General features: G+C 44.0%; 1 protein-coding gene across 1 annotated transcript in view; it reads left to right on the top strand.

Moving 5' to 3' along the window:
• KCNQ2 (potassium voltage-gated channel subfamily Q member 2) overlaps window positions 1–23,859 on the top strand; it is a 136,039-nt gene that overhangs the window by 34,468 nt on the left and 77,712 nt on the right. Inside the window, 4 exon segments of the mRNA XM_088442846.1 lie at window positions 2,784–2,874; window positions 3,072–3,198; window positions 15,082–15,257; window positions 22,928–23,056. Coding sequence (XP_088298972.1) covers window positions 2,784–2,874; window positions 3,072–3,198; window positions 15,082–15,257; window positions 22,928–23,056 — 523 coding nt within the window.

Genomic DNA, 23,859 nt, shown 5'->3' with positions numbered 1-23,859 from the left:
AGGTGTTATATCGGTGTATGTCATTAAGTATAAGGTACAAGTAGTTTTAGATTGTAATCTTGCAATTAAGGCTTTTTAGCCTCTTGGGTGTATATTTACTAAAGTGAGAGTTTTAGAGGTGGAGATATTGCCCATAGCAACCAATCAGATTCTACTTAACATTTAACTAGCACCTTCTAGAAGATAATAGCTATTATCTGATTGGTTGCTATGGGTAACATCTTCACTTCTAAAAACTCTCACTTTGCTAATTTACGTCTTGGTTTGTTTGTTAATGCCCAATCTTGATTTACTACCGTGTTTTTTTCACAGCTGCGTAGCTACTGTGGGTGCAAGGTGATGCGGCTGCTATGTGGCCCTGGCTGCCTAGTCACGCATCCAGTCACACACAGATTGGGCCGCTGGGAATCAGCTGGAGTCACCTGCCATCCTGAGCCCGAGGCAGCCAGCCAGCCAGAGAAAGAAGAAGAATGGCATATAGGGTTTGTAGTTTATCTTTTACTGCTCAGACTCTGAGCAGTTAAAGATAAACTACAAATCCCATGAGGCCATTGAACTCTTTACAAAGATTGCAGCCGCTGGAGCTAGCCAGCAGATGGGCTGTCCATGTCCACACTGTTTCTGCTGTGTGTGCTTGGGTGCAGGAGCATGGGCTGTGCAATTATGCAGTCTACCACCAAGTGACAGCTAGAGAAAATATACAATGGACCACTTCTGGTGCACCTAGTGTGTAGGCAGCCTGAAAAACCCCAGGGTCCTATTACTCTAAATGGACCTGAAATCACGATACAGTCTACAAGGGTAGGGGTATTTCAAAATGGCGTACACACTCCACCGAATGATAGCAGTAGTAGTGGTATTTCAAAATGGCGCACACACTCCACTATATGATAGCAGTACCTAGATAATTAACTGAACAACACATGTCTTTAAATGGTGTGTATTTTATAAATGACCACCAGCTAAAATGATGCATTTAGCGCTTGGTTTCAGGACTGATGTTATATTTTTCATTGTGTATAGAATGATGAGTAATATAATAATAACCAAGAGTTGATGCAATTAGTTTCTTCCTAAGACACAAAGGAGTCCTACTGTAGGCTGCTCTACTTAAATAATGCTGGGTATACACTATACAATTAATTGTCAGATATCTGGCCAATCTGGCTGGTTGGAATAAAAACCTGGTAATGTATGGGAGTAAATGACATTCAACCATTTGGTTCAAACACTGGAAAACGGACAGAAATGATTGTTCAAATTGGTTATATTCGTTTGATTTAACCAGTTAGATTGAACAATCATATTTGTCTTTTATTCCAGTGTTTGTGAGCAAGTGGTCAATTGTCATTTGTTCCCATACATTGCAAGGTTTTCATTCCAACCAGCCAGATATCTGACAGATAATTGTATAGTGTATGCCCAGCATAAGTGTGTCACTGCGACACGCTAATTTTGGATCACACAATAGCAGAGTAATGATTCAGAGGCAACTATGACAGAATCCAATTATAATAGGAAGTCATAATATTGACTGGCATGAATTGAGCTCTGGACAGGTTTTACTTATGTAAACCAAAACCCTATACCCTAGGAAAGCGGAGGTTTAGTTTATTATTCTTCTCTCAGTATTGACAATCAGTTTCTTCCATTATGGCAGGAGATCCAGTATTCTCCTTCCTTAGGACCTGGTTCAGGCTGTCTCGAAAGAGATGAGGTGGAAAGTTGAAGAGCACCACTGGGGATATGCTGTATCCTGTGATGGAAGCTATGTACAACTTCAGTAAATGTTGGGAAGCAGCAGTACATGTGTGATAAGTGACAGAGCTCGGGCATAACAATGATTAGTAAGAAAGATTGGCATTATTCAGTGTTCTCATCAGTGCCTAGCAAACTGGTTGGCTGCATTATCATAAATTGTTTTAGTTCAGTGTATGTAAGCTGTGGTTGTGCTTTTTAGGCATTCTTTTCTATTTTTTGTAAAATAAATTCCTGATTTTATACTTCCAAAAGTGCGGTCATATCACAGAATTGTTGATTTTCCAATTGGAAATGGTGGCAAACATGTAATAGGAATATAATGCTACAGCAATTTTACTGCACTGAACACGCTGGTAATATTTTATTTATAGAAGGGTCATAACACAGATGTTGGGATGTAGTTATGAGAGCGCCGGTCTCTATCCCCATATAGCGGAATCCCAGCAAGAGATTTAACATAGGCGTCTAAATACCGACACCTATGTTAATCCCAACGCCGAGGACGCCAGCCTGAACAAAGGTAAATCCAGGGTGCCCTTAGCGTTAGCCTTGGGTGGAGGGGTTAAGATTAGGGAGTCTAGCGGGGTTAGAGTTAGGTTTTGGGGGGGAGGTTAGGTCTAGGCACCCCCAGGGAGAGATTAGGGTGAGGCACCCCCCGGGAGGGTTAGGTTTAGGGAGCGGTAAGAGGGGGTTAGGGTTAGGCACCCCCGGGGGGAGGTTAGGGTTAGGCACTAGGGGGGGGGGGGGGTTAGGGTTAGGCACCACTAAGGAAGGGGTAGGGGGGAACAGGGGAGGGTTAGGGTACATACCTGCCCCAGTTGGGATCTTCATGTGTCAGGCATCCGCTGTTGGGATTTGAACCGGCAGCTAAACAGCCTCCGGTATTTCAATCCCTTTCCCCATCGTTGTGTTCAATAACTGTGAGAGACATACAGTACAGCTCCTCATGCACTGTGCTGACACTTTTCCATTCTCACTGCAATGAACCCAAATACAAACATATTAATCTAATTGTTCCATAGGTTCCTGCTGGTCTTCTCCTGCCTTGTTCTTTCTGTCTTCTCTACTATCAGAGAGTATGAGGAAAAGTCAGAGGGGGCGCTGTACATACTGGTATGTGTGAACTGTTGTTATCGTTGTCTCTTTAGTACACAACACATAATACCATCTACTGTACTTGTATGAATCTTAGCTGATATATTGTTACATTGTCTATTACACTGTAAAGCGAACATATGTTCCCATTAGCATTTGTGGCTGGAGCTTGATGTCTTACACTTGCCATAATCTGTTTCTCTTTCATCCTACAGGAAATCGTCACCATCGTGGTCTTTGGAGTGGAATACTTTGTGCGGATCTGGGCCGCTGGCTGCTGCTGCCGTTATAGAGGGTGGAGGGGGCGGCTGAAGTTTGCTCGTAAGCCATTCTGTGTCATTGGTGAGAAATTTAAAGATCAATTAAACCCACTAATGGACATATGTGCTGTATATATAGCAACGTCTGTAACTAAGCTAAATTATTTAAACTCCTTGAAATAAATTATGCATTTATATGTAATAGCATTGCTCTGGAATAGGAGTAGACATAAGACAGTGCACCAAATCTAAGAACCTGAAGGTTTGAATAAATGACCAGCAGCCTCTTCGGTAACTGAACCTACCACTCTAATAATAACACTTCTAACACACAAGGAATGTCAAAAGCAGTGTGAGCAAATCTAAATCTGACTAATTGATCACAAATACCTGCAAATGTTTCTACTTGCTGATTAAAGGTAGTCAACCACCTAATAAATGGTCATAGTGCAGGGACTCCCTCCGCCTTCCAGCCACAAGCCTAGATGGTACATGCAGCCATTTTTTCCAGGGATTCTGCTTGTTCTGCAATACAGATTTGGCAAATTAGGTTAGCATTAACAATCTTCAAATGATGGTGACGGAGTATGTGAGTGGTGGACCAACTGCAAGCTGTGATTGTGACTTGTGACTGGTCCTCCTATTCATGCACGTACCCCTTTCCTCATTTTGTCGCTATGGCTGCAAGAGGACCACAGTAGGTCTGGAAAAAATAGTTGCATCAGCCTGTGGCTCCAGCTTATGGGGTACACTACCCTGTTTTAATACAGATGTGTCCTCCCTCGTCTTTGCTGCTGCAGTCGTGTCAAACCGCCCATCTCTGCGCACCTGGTCCCATAAGTTTTTGCTAGTGTTGGGCATCTTTTTTGCAGCTTTTTTGACGAAAGTGCAACTTAGTTGCAATGTGATGGGACTAGGATGCACCAGGAGACTGTGTTGACTGATTTGATATGTGACACTTGTATATCTGTGTGCGACTGAGTCTCTGAATCTGTATATGAAGTGCTATGATGCAACGGCCAAGATTTTCCCACACCAAGTTCCGTTTATAGACTCAGTTGCACAAAGATATACAAGGGTCACATATCTAATTAATAAGCACAGTCTCCTGGTGCGTCCTAGTTGCATAACTTTGTGATTTAGGGGAATATTCAATTAGGTGCGAAAAGTCAGTTTCTGCGGAAAAGTTTCGACGGTGACGTAAGTAAAAAAGTAAAAAAAAATACTTAACACCCCAAAAAATTACTTTGAAAAAGGGAGCAAAATAGTACAAAGCTGGGGGACAGACTTAAAAACTAGCGAAATAGACTCCAGGGGGGTCCACAAGTATGCCCCAGGTGTTTTTAAAATTGCTGCAGGTGCTTGCGGCAGGTCGATTTTTTTCTTTTTTTACGGTTTTTAAAACTTCACTTTAGCAACTTTAAAATATGCTTGCACCCATTTTCTTGTACCCCAAATTTGCTGGGACTACTTATTTTCTGCAAAAAAACCTGCTAAATGCTATTCTTCACCACTGCTGCATTGATGCTAATTAGCAGCTATTGAGAGCATTTAAGTACCCCAAATACCTATTTGGGGTATCTATAGTGATCCCCAATGTCAGTGCATCTTTTGGGGGGTATCAGGCTGATTTCCCAAAATCTGACAGGACTTTTTCGCCAAGTCCGAATTCGCTGGGTCCCAGTTTTGCTGATTTCTAATTGACTACGGGAATAAGCGGGGACGAGTGCAATACTTTTTCGCATTGGACAAACCAGCGATGTCAGCGAAAAGTCCGGGATGCAAAAATAAGGGACTTTTCGTACCTAATTGAATATGCCCCTTAGATGCATTTTCGGCAAAAAAAGATGCCCAACGTTAGCAGAGTTACAGGGGGCCGGGCGGCTCACTCATGCCAGGCATATCGCGCTGCATATCGTATTGAGGCTAGATGAGCAAGGACACAATTGTATGTGGAAGTATAACTTCAATTTTGCATAGAAAAAAAAAAAGCCACACCTATTTTCAGAAACAGAAACAGGTCCATCATAAAAGGGACAGAAACAGACAAATCTCAGGTGCACAGCTCCAAATTATTAATAATATATATAAATGCAATAACATTTTGCAATCAATAGAGGTTTTTAGCATAATCATGGCCAAGCTTATGGGCCTACCCACCATATCCAGGTAACCTCTTTCGGGTAGGTCCCTAACATACCAAGGTTCAAATCCAGAGCGCAGGACCCCCCAAAAAACTGCCCCAGCCAAGCCGCCCCAGGGCACCAGCATAGTAAGAATAGTGCAGTGTAAAGAGATAGTTAGGAGCAGCCGCAGCTGCATATAAAGAATGAAAATAAAAAAGTGAAGTACATATATATTAGACACACAGTGATGGGTTAAAATGTGTTATAATGCAGTGCCCTGAGACAAATCAGCCAATGCAATCCAGGGGGACCCACGCCCCAAAAATGAACCAAAGTTGCACTACAGTATATAACTTTTAGGACTTACCTAGAATTGTGCCTAATACAGTGTGCATATACATTACCATACTACATGCTTTTAAACCAATAAGGTAGGGTGCTAGTCTAGAATGAGGGCGTCTCATTTCCCTCAGAAGTGCAGTAAAGCACATTAAATGGAACATATGGGAAAGATTTCTGGACTGCACAACCTGACTATATATATATGATGGGAGGTGCTACCTGATGAGACTAATTGCAGGCACAGAAACAGACAAATCTCAGGTGCACAACTCCAAATTATTAATAATATATATAAATGCAATAAAATTTTGCAATCAATAGAGGTTTTTAGCATAATCATGGCCAAGCTTATGGGCCTACCCACCATATCCAGGTAACCTCTTTCGGGTAGGTCCCTAACATACCAAGGTTCAAATCCAGAGCGCAGGACCCCCCAAAAAACTGCCCCAGCCAAGCCGCCCCAGGGCACCAGCATAGTAAGAAAAGTGCCAGAGCATATTTTGTCCAAGAGGGGGATGAAACTAGCCTCAAATAAATGGGATAGGTCTCTAGTAAGGAAGACATGCTCTGACTTACAGTCCTGGAAGTCCAGACCTTCTCTTGGTTTGGGAGGATAGGTATTCTCAAAATGAATGCTCTTCCTACGATTCTATATCTACTGCAGATCCTGCCTATTAAGTTGCCTTCTAGATGGTTTTTGGACGTTCTGGCTTTAATTTAGTTGAGAGCGATGCCAGGTAAAAGGGAATGCAGTTTTGAGGCCCAGCATCATTTAGGGGGAAGGAGTGATGTTCAAGGCAACTGACTTAGAGTAGTTGACTTTGAAATTAGAGAGGTCACCAAAGGCCTTAAATTCATCTAGAGGGTTTGGAAGAAAATAATAGGATTAGTGATAGTGGCTAATAAATCATCAGCAAGAGAGCCAATTTATACTCACTGCCTTGCAACACAAATCCCAATATATATTCGGGTTCATCCTTATTGACCTTGCCAGAGCCTCCATACAAATGATAAAATCAGGGGGGACAAAAGACATCCCTGCCTTGTTCCATTGTTAATGCCAAAGGAGTTAGAGAGGGAGCCATTGATTCTAATTCTAGCAGAGGGGGAATGGTAAAGGGCTAGAATATGCAGGAAGCAAACAGGACCCAGGGCCTGATTCAGTTTGGATCGCAGAGGCTAATACGCATGCAGTCGGCCAATTGTTATGTTCTGCGCATACATCTGCATCGCAGTGCGTGGGCGTGAGCCGGCCACTGTTATTGGGACTGTAATCACAGAGGGTACTCAGACATATCTCAGAGTGATTGACAGGAAGTGCCGTTTGTGGGTGGTGACGGGGGGGTGGTCGGGCGAACGCAGGTGTGCCAGTGCGTTTCAACACAGTTGCAGGGGCGTGCATAAATTATCCACTGAGATTTCATAGCATGCGTGGCTGTTAGCAATTTCTGAGTAAGGTCAGGGCTTGTGCAAGTGTGCGTATGCGTCCGATGGTACTCGATAGTACCGATGGTTTCACTGCTTTGCTAAGTATTATGGATGTGCATATGGTAGAGTGGGCGTCCTTATGTAGTGTTGAGTTTGCATTGCTATCGCAGTGGTCTGGCTTGCTATCACAGTTGAACTGCGTGGATATGCAGTATTGCGATCTGTAGTGAATCAGGCCCCAGTCCCAAGTGTCCCAGCACCCCAGACATACAACTCCAATCTATCCTATTGAACTCCTTCTCGGCGTCTGTAAACAGTAAAATTGCTGAGGCGTCTGTAGATGAGATATATGGTGGATGAGAGCTATAATTGTGGAAGTATTATCCCTAGCTTCATGACCCGGAACAAACCCCACCTGATCACAATATGAGTAGGAAGGAAATGTTTCAATCTATTTGCAAGAAGTTTGACGTCAACATTGAGAAGGGAGATTGGACGATAGCTGGGACAAATGGAGGGATCCTTGCCTTCTTTGGGAATGACTGTAATATGGGCCTCGAGGGATTGGCGAGAGAAGGGGGTTTGGTAGAAAACATTATAGAAGGCCTTCAAGAGTAAAGGAGTTAATTTGTCTCTTAAAGCCTTATAGTAGTTGATGGTAAAACCATCTGGGCCAGGACTTCCCGGAGGTGGTAGATTTAATAGCCTCCTCAAGTTCAGGCAAAGTGAAAGGCTTCTCTGAGTCTTCACTGGCAAGGTCAGCAAGCCTAGGGAATCCAATTCTAGTAAGATAGGTCTTTATGGCTTGTTGCTTCTCAGTAATGTCAGGGTAGGCCAAAGGAGTAAATTATACAGTGAGGAGTAATAGATACAAAAAGTTTAAGCGATCTTACGGGTGTCATGGAAGACCCGACCCTTCTCGTCCTTAATAGAGGGGATGAAGGAGAGAGCTCTGAGCTCGTAGAGCCCTGCCCACTACGGCATTTCCTGAAAAGATTGTTTAACTTTGTCTAGTAGAAGTTTGTTCAATAACGTTCTCGCCTTAACTGGTTCTCCATAAACATCAGAGGAAAGGGAAGCTTTGTGGGTAGTCTGTAGGACCTGTATTTTCTGCAGTAGTCAGTCTATCTGTCCTACCAGTTGCTTCTTTAGGTAGGAGCCCAATTGAATGCATTTCCCCTTAATGACACATTTATGAGCTTCCCTGGTAGTAAGGCTTGAAACATCTGGAGTTATATTACAATCTAAATAGGCATCGATAGCCTCCTCCATTTGGTATCTGCAATAAGGTCCCTCTAATAAGGATTCATTAAAACATCAAGAGCTACAATGAGGGTCAGTAAATCCAAGGAACAAGTCGAGACTCACTGGGGCGTGATTGGACCAGGCCGCCTGAGCCAAGTGGAGATGTCTTTGACCAAGTAATATGTAATCTATTCTGGAATATGACTGATGGGGGTTACAATAGTGTGTAATGTCCCATTCTGAGGGGTGGAGTTTTCGCCAGACATCGGACAGCTGATGAGTCTGGAGCTTACTCTTCTTGACGTACGGCAGGGAACATTTGAGGAACCCAACAAGGTATCTTAATAGTAATCTAGGGCCCAATTGATATCGCTACCAACTATCAAGATCCCCTGCTGAAGTAAATCAAATTTATCCAAAACCATCTTGAGAAAGGCCAGTTGACCTTGGTTTTGGGCACAAACATTCACAATTGTAAAAGTTGATTGAAATTAGAGCTTTTAACCAGCAAACACCTCCCCTCCTCCAAGCTATGTACTTCAGTATTCAAGACAGGCAGGTGTTTAGCAAATAAAATAAAGAATTGCTATGATACAACAATACAATATGAATAGTGGAAAACCACAACTGAACATTAGGGGAACCACTGGTGTCCCCATATCACGGGAAAAATACAGCAGTGGGGGGCACACAGGGGGGCAAGGACTCTGCCATCTTAAAAAAGAAAATAATTATGGGAAAAAAAGAAAAAGGAAAAAACACAAAACAACCATGATATCAACAGTTAAACAGTGCTTTGCTGGAAAATGTCTAAAGCGGTGTATGACTCCTAAGTGAAGCTTAAAATAATAGAAAAAGCAAACATCTACAATGGGCAAATAACAACAATTGCTGCTAGAAATAGCCCTGTAAAAGGGTATAGTGATGCTCAACAATAATAACAATAAATGCAGAGGAATGGAAAAGCATCAGGGTCCTAGCAACAGGAAAAGTTACAAACCAGTCGTGGTTTATGTAGGGTCAGACTCCTGTAAACAATCCTCTCCTCTGGAATTCTTTTTGGGATGTTGAAATTGTTGGAAGTACAACTTTAAATGAGATATTGATTACCTCATTCCTTATAGCAGTACTGCTTCAGGGTGGGTTTTCCCTAAATTGGTGCAAAGGTTTCCCAGAATTACACTACCGTTCAAAAGTTTGGGCCACCCAGACAATTTTGTGTTTTACATGAAAACTGACTTATTTATCAAATAATCTGCAAAATGAATAGAACATATAGTCAAGACATTGGCAAGGTTGGAAATAATGATTTTTATTTGAAATAATACTTTTGTCTTTCAAACTTTGCTTTCGTCAAAGAATGCTCCTTTTGCAGCAATTACAGCATTGCAAATCTTTGGCATTCTAGCTGTTAATTTGTTGAGGTAATCTGAAGAAATTTCACCCCACGCTTCCTGAAGCACCTCCCACAAGTTGGATTGGCTTGATGGGCATACCATACGGTCAAGTTGCTCCCACAACAGTTCAATGGGGTTGAAATCTTGTGACTGCGCTGGCCACTCCATTAAAGACAGAAGACCAGCTTCCTGCTTCTTCCCTAAATAGTTCTTGCATAATTTGGAGGTGTGCTTTGGGTCATTGTCTTATTGGAGGTGGAAATTGGCTCCAATCAAGCTCTGTCCACAGGGTATGGCATGGCGTTGCAAAATGGAGTGATAGCCTTCCTTATTCAAAATCCCTTTTACCTTGTACAAATCTCCCTCTTTACCAGCACCAAAGCAGCCCCAGACCATCACATTACCTCCACCATGCTTGACAGATGGCGTCAGGCACTCTTCCAGCATCTTTTCACTTCTTCTGCGTCTCACAAATGTTCTTCTGTGTGATCCAAACACCTCAAACTTCGATTCGTCTGCCCATAACACTTTTTTCCATTCTTCCTCTGTCCAATGTCTGTGTTCTTTTGCCCATACTAATCTTTTCCTTTTATTGGCCAGTCTCAGATATGGCTTTTTCTTTGCCACTCTGCCTAGAAGGCCAGCATCCCAGAGTCGCCTCTTCACTGTAGACGTTGACACTGGCGTTTTATGGGTACCATTTAATTTGAGGACTTGTGAGGCATCTTATTTCTCAAACTAGAGACTGTAATGTATTTGTCTTCTTGCACAGTTGTGCACCGGGGCCTCCCACTTCTCTTTCTACTCTGGTTAGAGCTTGTTTGTGCTGTTCTCTGAAGGGAGTAGTAGTAGTAGTATTATTATTATTATCATTTATATGGCACCACAAGTGTTCCGCAGCGCCTTACAAAGTACGTAAACAAATTGTTGACAAGCGACTTACAGTACACACCGTTGTAGGAAATGTTCAGTTTCTTGGCAATTTCTCGCATGGAATAGCCTTCATTTCTAAGAACAAGAATAGACTGTTGAGTTTCACATGAAAGTTCTCTTTTTCTGGCCATTTGGAGGGTATAATCGAACCCACAAATGTGATGATCCAGATACTCAACCAGCTCAAAGGAAGGCCAGTTTTATAGCTTCTCTAACGAGCAAACCTGTTCTGTGCTAACATAATTGCACAAGAGTTTTCAAGGGTTTTCTAATCATCCATTAGTCTTCTAACGCATAACAAACACAATGTACCATTAGAACACTGGAGTGATGGTTGCCGGAAATGGGCCTCTATACACCTATCTAGATATTCCTTTAAAAACCAGACGTTTGCAGCTAGTATAGTTATTTACCACATTAACAATATATAGAGTTTATTTCTGAGTAAAGTTTTCTTCATTGAAAAAAAACTGTGCTTTTTTTTTCAAAAACAAGTAAATTTCTAAGTGACCCCAAACTTTTGAACGGTAGTGTATATACGTTAATGATTAATAACATATTATTGACATTCAGAATGTAGACACAGTCTGAATCTTAACATTCAATATGTTCACAATGATAGAATGTTGACATGACATAATGTCTACAGTAGAATGTCCACAGACTATTTTCTGACAATTTTAGGGTTAGGGGTAGGTATCTCATCTGCACTATGGAAATCTGCATTGTTGACTTGCCGACTTGACATTCACAGTTTTGACAATGTCAACATTTTAACATGTCGACATCACATTCCTAATGTCGACATTCAGATAATATATATAACTGTTGCTTTATTGTCATTGATAAATGGAGCCTGGATTTGGTAAACCCTTATTTTTAAGTTTGGAGACCCTTTTAAGATGTTTGAGGCTCCTCATTACTCATTTCAATAGGGGCAGGAAATGTACAGAAAGGCCCATACACGAGCTGACTTATATGTGCGCAGTAGAACTGAAAGCCTAGTTTAGAAAGTCAAATTTAAAAAGTCAAATTGAAGTAACCAGGAATATGACTCCTTAATACTGTACTGTGCAGGTTTTCCAGGCAGGGACACAATGTTTGTATTTTGCTCACATCCCATAGGAATGACTCGAAATGTGCACATCACCAGTTGGAGCCTTGAATCTGCCCCAAAATTGTATTAATCGCATTCTCATGAAATGTACAGTGTCAGGACCAGAGTCCAGTGGCAAACGCAGGATTTCTAGAGGGGGGGTTCCAAATTAATGATTTTAGAGTGAGTGTGGCCATCCATGAAGAGGGCACAATTACCACTTATCCAGCTTTTATATGCGTCGTACAAAGTGTATCGTGTGTCATAATTCCAGCATATACAGGACAACCGATCACAGTAAGCCATCAGATGCGGCAGTAGGGCCATCCTGCCAGAGCTGAATGTTTTTATATTAGATATGGACACCATTCCAGAGCATGGGAGCAAGTCCAGGAGTCTGGGGGAGAAGCAGTGTAACCTAACACTGCCCTGGACATATATGTACATATTGGGCTCTATAGCAGCACATCCCTAACAGTGCATGTTTTCCGATCTCCTAGTTAGTAAAAGGTGTATTTATTACTGACTGACACATGTGAAAGGATTCCCAGGTGATGCTAATTATTTCATTTGTGATACTGTGAAGAACATGCAGCACTAGTAAAATTCTATTACATTAATATTTCTATTGTGGTCATGGTGTAGGCTGGGGAGGGGGGTTTCCAGGCAGACGGAAACCCCCCTGCGTTTGCCTATGAGAGTCTCATGTGAGTGTCTGTTAGGCCAATACTGCCAGGGTCTCATAGACAAGCTGTAAGAGCCTGTAAGCTACTTCTCATCTCTGTTGAATAGAGTTCATCACATTCCTTGACAAAACAATACCCAACATGCACAGATTATCGATGTGATACAGCATTCTGAGCTACATGTACATTCTTTCCTTTTCTTTTTTTATTCAGTAGCTGATGAATCTGATTACAAATGAAATAAATCAGTAGGCAACCAGACTATGTGATTCCAGATAGCTGCTTTTACTTTTGTCTCTAGGCTTCCTATACTGCTGGCATCATACAGTACCACTCACATTGGTTGTAATGAATCTCCCTGTACATAAATTTGATATCTCAGAGAGGTTTATCTGCCTGCATGTCACTTAGAAATGACCAGTTTGATTGAGCATTCAATACTGGCTATATTTAGAAGTTTATTCCTTACAGTCAGTAAAAGTGCAACTCTAACAGTGAATAGTCGATGGACCAGTGATTTAACATCCCGCCTGGGCTGTGATTACAGCTTTGATAGCAAGTGAATGGTACTATACTTCCTTAACAGGATCCCTAAACACAGTAGGCCTGATCAGAGACTGGCGCGATGTACAGTAGATGTTTACGTAGTTAAGCAATTTTTTAACGAATGTGCAGGCACGAAAAGTCTAGGAAACCCTCACTTCACACGCGCTATCGGAGGAGTACGATGGCCTATGTACAGCATCGCTATGATTAAAGATGGCGCCTGTGATCCATGGGGGTGTTATGAGAGTTTCAAGGGTGTGTCTTGAATGCGGCTGTGTTTCCAATTGCACATACGCAGCATCAGAGGCCATGTTTGGAAGTACTTGTGACGAATAGCCTGAGTAACCACTAGGCTACCACAAGTGCCATGGTGCATCCGATGATAATTCACTGTCGCAGCCTAGAAGTGGGCGTCTCAGAGCTTGTACTCCTCATCGCACACTGCGCGAATGGAGAAGGCTGGGATTTAATTTGCAAATTTCCACAACCACTGCTGAGACAGTGGTTGTACTAGCGAATGCATTAGCGTCTGTGTCTGAATCAGGCTGAGTGTTCTGTTTTTCCATAATTGAATCTCCAGAGCCTTAATGCAGGAATACAGATGAGAGCTTTCTCTGGGCTTCAGTTTTTAAGATGCAACTTTCAACTTCATGAGGCTTATGCAGGGTAACGTCAGTTTATGGAGAGTAACATATGCAAAATGTCTCTGTGCATGCCCAGGAACAGGCAGCAGAAACCTGCACATTTGCAAATTTGCGTCCACCTGACACACCCACTTAGGAGTGGATGGCAGGATGGCGGAGGAATGGGGCATTGTAGTGTAGATTATAGCAAAGACGTACTAGTGTGATTCCAAACAGATGCAGAAACGCGTACAGACACTTTTATGCCTGCCTTAAATGTATCACTTGTTGGTGCATGTGGTCTGGCGCAATCACACACTGTTGCCAGCAATAGCTATTTGCCTTCATATGGTGACTGCTTTAATATTGGTAGCTAATAATGCTTCTACATTATAGTAGCCACATACACATTCCTCGCCAATAGCTAGGACTACCTTATGTATCGGTTGTTTCCCATACCTCCGTCTACTGTATGTTTCTGCGCAACAACCAGCAATTACAGTATATTTTGCTTCCCCCCTGTAAAGAGCAAGCAAAAATGAGTGAAGGGTATCGCCTAAATGTTATGCGGAAATATGACATGTTATGTTGCTACTAGGATTTAACATGTAAAACAAACCTGATTTTGCCTTTTACATTTTTGCTGCTTTAAAACATTGAACAGATGCGCCAGAATCTCAGACGCCTGCATCTTGCAGGTTATTACATTTGCCCCAATATCCATGACCAAGCAGCCTATTTGTTCAGCAGGAACCAGGTCCTAATGATTATTGGTGATGAACTGACTCCATGATGTCACTGGTTTCCAGTGAATGCAAAGGCAGCATGCTCATGAATATAATTTGTCTGCCTCCATTGCAGGTAATTGACAGGAGCTAATTACACAAACCTATGCAGTAATTTCATGAAATGGTCACTTAGGACCTGATCCAGAGATGTACGCAATGCCGATGTTTGCGCTGATCGAGTGATTGTTTGCCATTGCGCTGCGTATAAACCACAATGTGCATGCGCTGCGATCGCACTACGATTACAGACGCACATCGGAATACATCTCACAGTGATTGCCAGTCAGCTTTTGGGGTGGTGATGGGGGGGAGGTGGTCAGAAAAAAGCAGGCGTGCCTGTCCGTTTGAACGCTGTTGCATAAATAAGTCATTGCCAGTGCATATGCAGCATGAGAGTCCTCTGCTTGAGAGGAGAGCTCCCGAATCTGCGTCTGGTCAGGCCTGCCGCAAAGGCAAGATGGCCATCGATGTGCGTCGATGTTACTAATATTTACGCAGGTATGTGTCGTCGCACGCAGGTAAGAAGGCAGCAGTGGGCATCTTTATGCTCGGGTGATCTCTGCTAACATTGGCACATTTTCGCATCTGCGTTGTGTACGAAATCGCAGCTGCGATCGCATTAGTGTCCATCTTTAAAAAAGGCCCAATGTAGAATGCTTTCAGACCGGGTGAAGCCATGCTGCGAATGAGTGCAGTTTGCTTTTTTGTACATTAAAAATAAATAGATCTCATTAATTGTCTTCTTCTATTTTTAGACATCTTGGTGTTGATAGCATCCATAGCGGTCCTGTCTGCAGGCTCACAGGGGAATGTCTTTGCCACCTCAGCCCTCAGGAGTCTAAGGTTCCTGCAGATACTGCGGATGATTCGTATGGACCGGAGAGGGGGAACATGGAAACTACTGGGCTCTGTGGTGTATGCACATAGCAAGGTATCACTTAATGTAAAGAACGTGCCACATTCTATATCCTTTTAAACAGTTACTTTGAAATTGTCTTTTTTTTTTTTTCCCAGTACCTCACACTCGCTTACCTGAATGGCACTTACCTGCCATTCATGCCACGGAACTACCTTGACTATAAGGAAAAAAAGTTTAAAATGTGATGCATATATCCAGGTTAAAATATTTATAGTAGTAGTAAGTAATGAAAATAGATACATTTTAATGTAGCAAAGTCATCATAAATTAGGCAACAAACCATAACATAGGACAGGTGTTCTCAAGGGTGTAGTAGGTATTACCTCATGGCCGGCAGTTCAAATCCTGACAGCTAATTGGGGTAAGTATCGCTAACCTAATTCCCTACCCTAACCTCCCCACCAAGTGCTTAACCTAACCCCCCCTTCCCTGCAGTCTAAACCTAAGTCTCCCGGGGGGGACCTAACCATAACCTCCTCCCCCCTTCCCCTAGCCTACACCCAATCCTCCCGGGGGGGGGGGGGGGGGGGGGGGTGCCTAACCATAAGTCCCCCCGGGAGCCCTAAAACCTACCCCCCCCCACGGCTGTCCGCGCCTGGCGCCCGGCTTACCTTCGTTCGGTATGCCGGGTGTCGGGCTCCCGGCATAGGTCTAATGACAGGCGTCGGGTTTTCGATGCCTGTCATTAGTACCTTGCCGGGATTGGACAGTCAGCAAGCCGGCAGTCGGCATTTAGACCGTCTGCTTCCTGACTCCATCCCGTTATCAATACATGTGCTAATGGTAATGACGCTATGTACAGACTGCCAAATCCAGGGAGCAGATATAAAGAAAATATAACTGTAAAATAAGTCTGAGGATTGTTTCTGTAGATACTATTCCTCTTGATGTTGAGATAGTATATGCATAATATGACTTGATCGCAGTATACAAGTGTAAAGATACCTATAAAGAAAAATGTAACGGGAGCACAGCCTGGTGCAATTTAGTTTTGTGTCAGTAAAACAGCCTATATAACAAGTGAAGGCTTATGTTGTGTGAGGATAATACCAGCAATACCAGCCTCAAAGCAGACTCTGACAGCAATATCATGAAGAAGCAATGCACCAGGGAGCATTGCACAGATGTGATGACCATCAGGAGAAAATCTACATCCCAGTGGAGTCATTCCAAAATAAATGAAAATGTGTACATATATTAATGTAAAAACAATCACACATCTTTATCAGTATAAAACAGTAGATAAAATATGATAACAATACTCAAAAGAACAGATATAGGGCTTGATTATGAGATGTACACTAATGCAATCGCAACTGCATTCTCTCACTGATCGCAGTTGCTAAAATATGCTAATGCCTTCCAAAGCACAGCCGAGCATAGCGACGCCCACTGCTGCCTTCTCGTAACCGTCCAACGATGTACAACAGTGTAAACATTGGTAACATCGATGCAGATCGGGCAGACATGCCGCATATCTGGCAAGTCTGAAGAGCCGCAAATACTGCAGCTCAAATGACACGCAGTGAGCTCTAGATTGCAGTGGCTAATTTATGCACGCCCATGAAACTGTTTAAACGGTCACACACACCTGCGTTTGCCCAACCACCCCCTGTTACCTTCCCCAAATGCTGACTGCCTGTCACTCACTTTGCAAGTGAATCCTCTGTGCAAGCGTGATCCCAAAATAATTGCTGCTCTTGTGCAATGCGGCTTACACACATGCGCAATTGCAAACAATTACTTTCTCTGTGTAAAAAAAAATCGGCATTGCGTACATTTCTGAATCTGGCCCATAGTGCATACAATGATTATCCTGTACCAGCACATGAACAGAGGCCCTGATTCAGAGCCGGACGCTCTGACAGAGCGCTCGCTCTGAATCAGGGCCGTCCCTCCTCCTTTTTGGAGCGGCCTCCTGGCCGCTCGCATAGCTGTGGGTAACCACCCACAGCTATAGCGAGTGGCCAAAATGATGGTCGCAATGGTCAAGACCATCGTGACTATCGGGCTTGCGACAAGACCCTTGCGGTAGGGTCTCGCTGCCGCAAACCCTGGTGTGCTTTTGGCTCTGTCAGAGCCAAAAGCACTCCCACTGACATCACTAGCGATGTTAGTGGGGCCAGCCCCAGACGGTAGGCGTTCCCATTGGAACGCCTCCGTCTGGGCAGCCACGCCCCCCGGCGCGCCCACCAAAGGGGGCGTGCTGTCAATCACCATTGACAGCACGCCCCCTTTGGTGCGAGACCCATAACGACGGCTTGGCCGTCGTTATTCGGGTCTCGCGTATGCGCATGACGGAGCCGCTTCCGTCGTGCGCACGCGCACTTGGGCAACATCGACCCGCTTGCGAGCGCTCAGCGCTCGCGAGCGGGTCTCAATTAGGCCCACAGTCCTTTTTAAAAAAAAATAAATATATGATCAAAATAGAAGAGTCAATGAAATTGCATAATTTAAACACTGACAGGTCCATGATTTAATTCAAATCCTAAATTTACGTTGTATGCAATTTAAAAATATATGGACAATGAAATGTATTTGAATTTTGATATTGGAGCTAAATGTTGTAAGCTTGTTATTTATACACTATGAGCCCGATACAGAATTGTACACTATGCCGATATTTGCGCAGTTGGACAGAGCATGAGTCTGAGTCTCATGGCTCATGCGTCCCAATGCCTCTGATGTCTGTTACAGAGAGGATTGAGACGCAGAGTGATTGACAGTTCTGGTCTGCTTGTGGCTGGTAACAGGAGGTGGTTAGAAAAACGTGAGCATTTTGCTACTGTTTTATAGGCGTATCAGAGCCAGCGACTGCTTCTTTGTACGCAGTATAAATTGTGCCTGCTTCTTAGATTCCTTGGCCATGCTGAGTAGCCATAGAGTTACGAAGAAGACCGATAATCGAATGATCTCAGACCAATGCTGAGTCTTTGTACGCAGATGCTTGGATTTGCAAAACTGCAGGTGGGCATTTCAGTACATTCCTTGGCAGCTACGACATTTACTGTACATATTTTCACCCAGCATATGCGTATAAAGGCGCAGCACCAGAGTCATTAGCATTCAACTCTGAATCAGGCCCTATATGGTATGTGGACGCCTGAATATCACACCCATATGTGCTTATAGAATATCTCATTCCAAAACCATGGGCATTAGTATGAAGTTATTCCCATTTTTGTTGCTATAACAGCCTCTAAGCTTCTGGGAAGGCTTTTCAGTAGATATTGGAACATGGCTGAATTGATTACCATTCATTTAGCTACAAGATATTATCTTGAAAAAGTTCCCAGTCCGGGAACGAAATGCATTGATGCTGGTGGCTGTCTCCAGGGCCGGATTAAGGTCTGTGGGGGCCCCTGTGCAACAAACTTGTGGGGGCCCCTATATACCACCGTTTCTCGTCACCCTAGGATTTTTTATTCTTTCTATTCACGTTAATGCCCCTCTTGCAATGCCCACTGTAGAAGTGCCCCTTGTGCAATGTCCCCAGTAATGGTCCCCCCTATGCAGTGCTCCTTATGTAGTGCCCCTTATGCAGTGCCCCCTGTATTGGTCTTCCCTATGCAGTCCCCCTTATACAGTGCCCCCAGTAGTTGTCCCCCCTATGCATTGCCCTCAGTAGTAGTTCCCCCTATGAATTGCCCTCAGTAGTAGTTCCCCCCCTATGCATTGCCCCCAGTAGTACCCCCAGTAGTAATCTTCCCTATGCAGTGTCCTTTATATAGTGCCCCCAGATGTATTCCCCCGAAAGCATTGCCCCCAGTAGTAGTCCCCCTCTATACAATGCCCCCAGTAGTAGTCCCCCCATGATTTGCCCCAGTAGTAGTGCCCCCATGCTCTGCCCCCAGTAGTAGTCCCCCCTATACAATGCCCCCAGTAGTAGTCCCCCCAGTAGTAGTCCCCCCATGCTCTGCCCCCAGTAGTAGTCCCCCCATATACAGTGCCCTCACTAGTATTCTCCTTTGCTCTGCCCCCAGTAGTAGTCCCCCGGTATACAGTGCCCTCAGTAGTAGCCCCCCCTATGCATTGCCCCTAGCAGTACACCCCCCCTATACAGTGCCCTCATGAAGTGGCCTCCCTATACAGGGACGCCTGTAGCGCTCCCTCCTATGCAGTGACAGTGCTGCCGCACACGCACACAAAAATAAAAAAAAAACTTACCTGAATCCCCGCTCCTGACGTGAGTCCCGGCTCTTCTGTTGCACAGATGGGAGAGACGTCAGCGTCATGACGTCTCTCCCATTATCACCAGCTGCGGAGGGGAGCCGGAAAGCGGAGCTCATGAGTGAGCTCAAGCCGACTCCCTCAGCTGACGAAGCAGCCAATGAGAGTCTGTCTGACGCTCATTGGCTGCTATAACATACACACAGCTGCTGCCGGTGGCTGTGTGTATGTCACTGTGTAGTGTGGCCACGCTCACTGCGCGGTCTACACTACACTAGCGGAGGGGACACTAGCGGCGGGCGCAGACAGAGCACCGTTGCTAGCGGGGGCCCCTCCGTGTGTGGGGGCCCAGGGACGACCGCCCCTGTTGCCCCCCCCTTAATCCAGCCCTGGCTGTCTCAATCACCCTAGACTCTACTTGGTCCATCACACACCGCTCCCTAGTGCATGCAAGCCCGTTTGACTGATCGGGGTCAGGGCCCCGGATTCACAGTGCTCCCACGCTGTTGCCATCAGAAGCAGCTGCACTTTACAAAGACGTTTCCCTTTGGTCACAGGACCATACAAGCTTCAATTACATTTGGTCTATCTTCCATCAGTAGGATGCTTTACACCCAAGCTACACTTTGTGGCGGAGAACAATTGTCTATTTATCCAGCCAAGAGGAGCAGTGATATTATTTGCCACCGTATTGTTGTACAGGCTTCATCTGTGCTTTGAACATTTATGCACTGATTAAAGATATTTTAATATAGATTTAAAAAAAAATATTTTTATGATATTACAGTTAAAAATATGCAGATATATATTTAAAATTAAATACATTTATTGTTATTGTATGATGGCCCATCTCCTATCTTTTCTGGTCACTAATCAGTCCTTATAATAGTGTGTACAACTAGCACAGTTTTACAAGGTTTCTATTTAGCTACTAGAGCTCACAGTCTGCATTACAATTCTCAGTGGGGTTGAGGACAATGCTCTGTGCCGATCAGTAAAGTTCTTCCACACTGAATTCCGCAAACCATATTTTGATGGACCTCACTTTGCTCATGCTGAAACAGGAAAGGGTCTTCCCCCAAACTGTTGCCAAAGAGCACACAAATATTTTTGTTTTGGTACTTTGGTACAAAATGTTCCATTTAATATGGGTGACTATGCCTTTTTCACACTTTACAGGGTTTTTGTTGTTTATGGTTGTATTGTTATGTGCAAGCCTGGCTGCTTGATATTTTGGCCCCTGCTGCACGGGGTCGTCAGGGCATCATCAGGTTGGGCTGCATGTAGGGTCGACCTGACGAGTTAGCTGACGACCCCATGGGAGCACGCACTGCCTGATACACACTAGACTAGTTTGAGGATTTATCGTTCCGATCTGTCGGAATCTGGCAAATTGCTCAAAAAATCGTCTAGTGTGTACCCAGCTTTACTTCTGTTGCCAAAAAGGGAATGGTTCATTCCATCACGAAATAGAAGAGCCCCTTCTGCTTCGTGAACAAAATTTAGAAAGGCACGAACAGCCTCAGGGGTCTATTTACTAAGCTGTGTTAGGAGATAAAGTGAATGGTGATGAGGTACTAGCCAATCAACTCCTAACTGTCATTTTTCAAACACCGCCTGTGACATGGCAGTTGGGAGCTGATTGGCTGGTACCTTATCAATGTTCACTTTATCTCCTAACATAGCTTAGTAAATAGACCCCTAGGTATCTGACTGTCGTAATGGACCCATACCCATTGAACAATAAAGCTGGCCATATACAACTAGCTGGTTGGTTGGAATGAAAATCTGGAAAACAGACAATATATGTCATTTAAACAAGTTGGTTAAATCTGTTTTATTTAAACAACTTGTCTGAACAATAGTTTTTGTCAGTTTTCCGGAGTTTAGGAGCAAATTGCTGATTGGCATTTGCTGCCATACATTACAAGATTTTCATTCTTTTATGTTGAATGGCCAGCTTATTCCTTTCTACAAATAATGTTTTCCTTATGTTACTTTTCAGTTCAGGCTATGCGCGTTTGCATTCTGTGTGCCGTGTATTGGTTTGATAGTAGAGGTTTTTGTTATCCAACTTTGCTCCAGGCAGAGCTGGCAACAGAAATCATGGGGCCCGATACACACATTTAGGGGCCCCCATTCCAGGGTCCCTGGCAGGTACAGGCTAGCCGCTTGGGAGTCTGCCTTACCTAAATGTGGATTCTCTGGGGAACCTCTGAGCTAAACTGTCCCTCCATGCCCTCACAGTGTCCCTCCATGCCCTCAGTGTCCCTCCATGCCCTCACAGTGTCCCTTCATGCCCCACACTTACCTTATTATATGTCTGCTGCCACGGTGTCTCTGCTTGGGTGTCTTTTTCTGTGGGTCAATGCCACTCCTCAGCTCGCCATGTGTCGGATCCTCTCTTGCCTCTCGGTGCTGACTTGATTCTCGACAGACTTAACCTAAGCAGCATGGGGACTGGGGACTCCTTTGCATAAGTATTTATATAACACATAAGCTCCCCATCCCACACTGTGCTTCCATGTCCCACTGTGCTCACCCATCTAAAGGTAGGTACACACTATACTGATATATCTGCAGATCGAGTGCTCTGCAGATATATCTGTAGATGATGGTCGTTCATATATACTGAACGACCATCATCTTCCAGGCAGCTGCGAGTCCCGCTGGCCGGGTATGTCTACGAGAGATCGGCTGATTTCCCGCACACACTTGCTAATGGACAGATATGTCTGCAGATATATCTGTCCATCGGCGGTGCAGCACAGCCAATGCGATATGTCCCTGTACATGCCTGCACCCTGCTGATTACTGCAGCAGCACAGGCAGCGGTACACTCCGGGCCCCCTAGGACCTTGATGCCCGGTACAGTTGTACCCCTGGGCCCCTCCCTGTCGCCGGACCTGGCTCCAGATGGATGGTTGTTCCAAGCCCCGCTGGTTCTTACTAACTAGTGTTATCTCGTAGTAAGGATCCTGCATAAGCTGAGTTTCAGGGGAGGCATTCTGCTCTATAACCGTGTCAGTTTGTTATCATTTGCCCTAACATGACCGTTCTGCCTAATATATAATCATTAGGCAGAATTAATGTTTAAGTACCCCACTGACATGATGTCTATTTATTACAGTAATGGCTATAGTAATGGCACAACTTAAGGTTAATTTAACACATTATAATGCAATTTATTTTATTACAAATAAATGCAAATAGCTATTTTTTTTTTTTGCATATTAAAGGTTTCTTTTGAAAATAAATGAGTTGTCTCTAATGAGGCCTCCACTCAAACCAAATGTCTGCCACCTGCAATTTGAGCAATCTTCTGGTATATTTATATATTTTGCAATTCCCATTTAACCTCTTTTACAATGATTAGTCAAAACTGTTATTAATGGTAGTCTGTGTCTTTACCTCCTTTGAACTACAACTTCTAACATGTACTTCTACTCCGCACCACATGCTGACTCCCAATGTTCCACCATATGACTGTCTAATGGTGTTTCCCTCTGTAGGAGCTGATAACTGCCTGGTACATCGGCTTCCTGTGCCTGATCCTGGCTTCTTTCCTGGTGTATCTAGCAGAGAAGGAGGAGAACAGCGACATGTTTGATACATATGCAGATGCCTTATGGTGGGGCCTGGTAAGTCTCTTCGAGCTTGTCAATCACAGACTAGCACAGAGCACACAAAATAGCAATACCTTATTATAACTGTTTTTATGAGAGAATGCAAGCAAGTACATATGAAAGCCAATACAAGAGTACGGCCAGACCCCTATGACCTTTCATCTGCCCAACCTCAGTAGGTTTCAAATTACTAGGGAGAGAAGCCATATATAGTTTCTGTCTAACCTATAAAACATGAAAAATATGAAATGTTAATAGAATTCTTTAAGAACAGACGATTGTGACGTTCATCTGATGTCATGGTGGCAAAGGTCATGTTTACCAGTGTCGTAATATGGGTGTCCACATTTAAAGTGATTATCCACCTTTTGTTTAAGAACCTCCTTTATGTGTAGTGTTATTTAAACATAGACAAAATAATATTAAGCCAATGAAACAAAACAATAACACATTAAGCATGTTGAATGGCGATACGTACAATATCCCTACAGCGTGGATTCCGGCTGTCAGAATGCAGATGCCGGCATCCCGACCGCTCGATTCCCGAAGGTAAGTAGCGGGATTGGGGGAGGGTTAGGGGTAGGCACTAGGCGGAGGGTTAGGATTAGGCACTAAGGGGGGAGGGTATGGTTTAGGCGGCACTAGGGGGGGGTGGGTGGAGTTAGGTCTAGGCACCGGGGAGGGAGTGTTAGGGTTAGGGGTTAGGTTAGGTATGCCTACCTTGAGCCGTCGGGATGGTAACTTAGTTGGGATGCCGGCGTTGGGATTCTGACAGCCGGGATCTTGAACGCCGGCATCCCATACCCAACCCGTGGAAT

The sequence above is a fragment of the Taudactylus pleione genome, unplaced genomic scaffold, assembly GCF_031769625.1.
Source record: "Taudactylus pleione unplaced genomic scaffold, aTauple2 ptg000018l, whole genome shotgun sequence".
Classification (NCBI taxonomy): domain Eukaryota; kingdom Metazoa; phylum Chordata; class Amphibia; order Anura; family Myobatrachidae; genus Taudactylus; species Taudactylus pleione.
The sequence above is the reverse complement of the archived record's forward strand: the minus strand, read 5'-3'. Positions and strand labels throughout refer to the sequence as shown.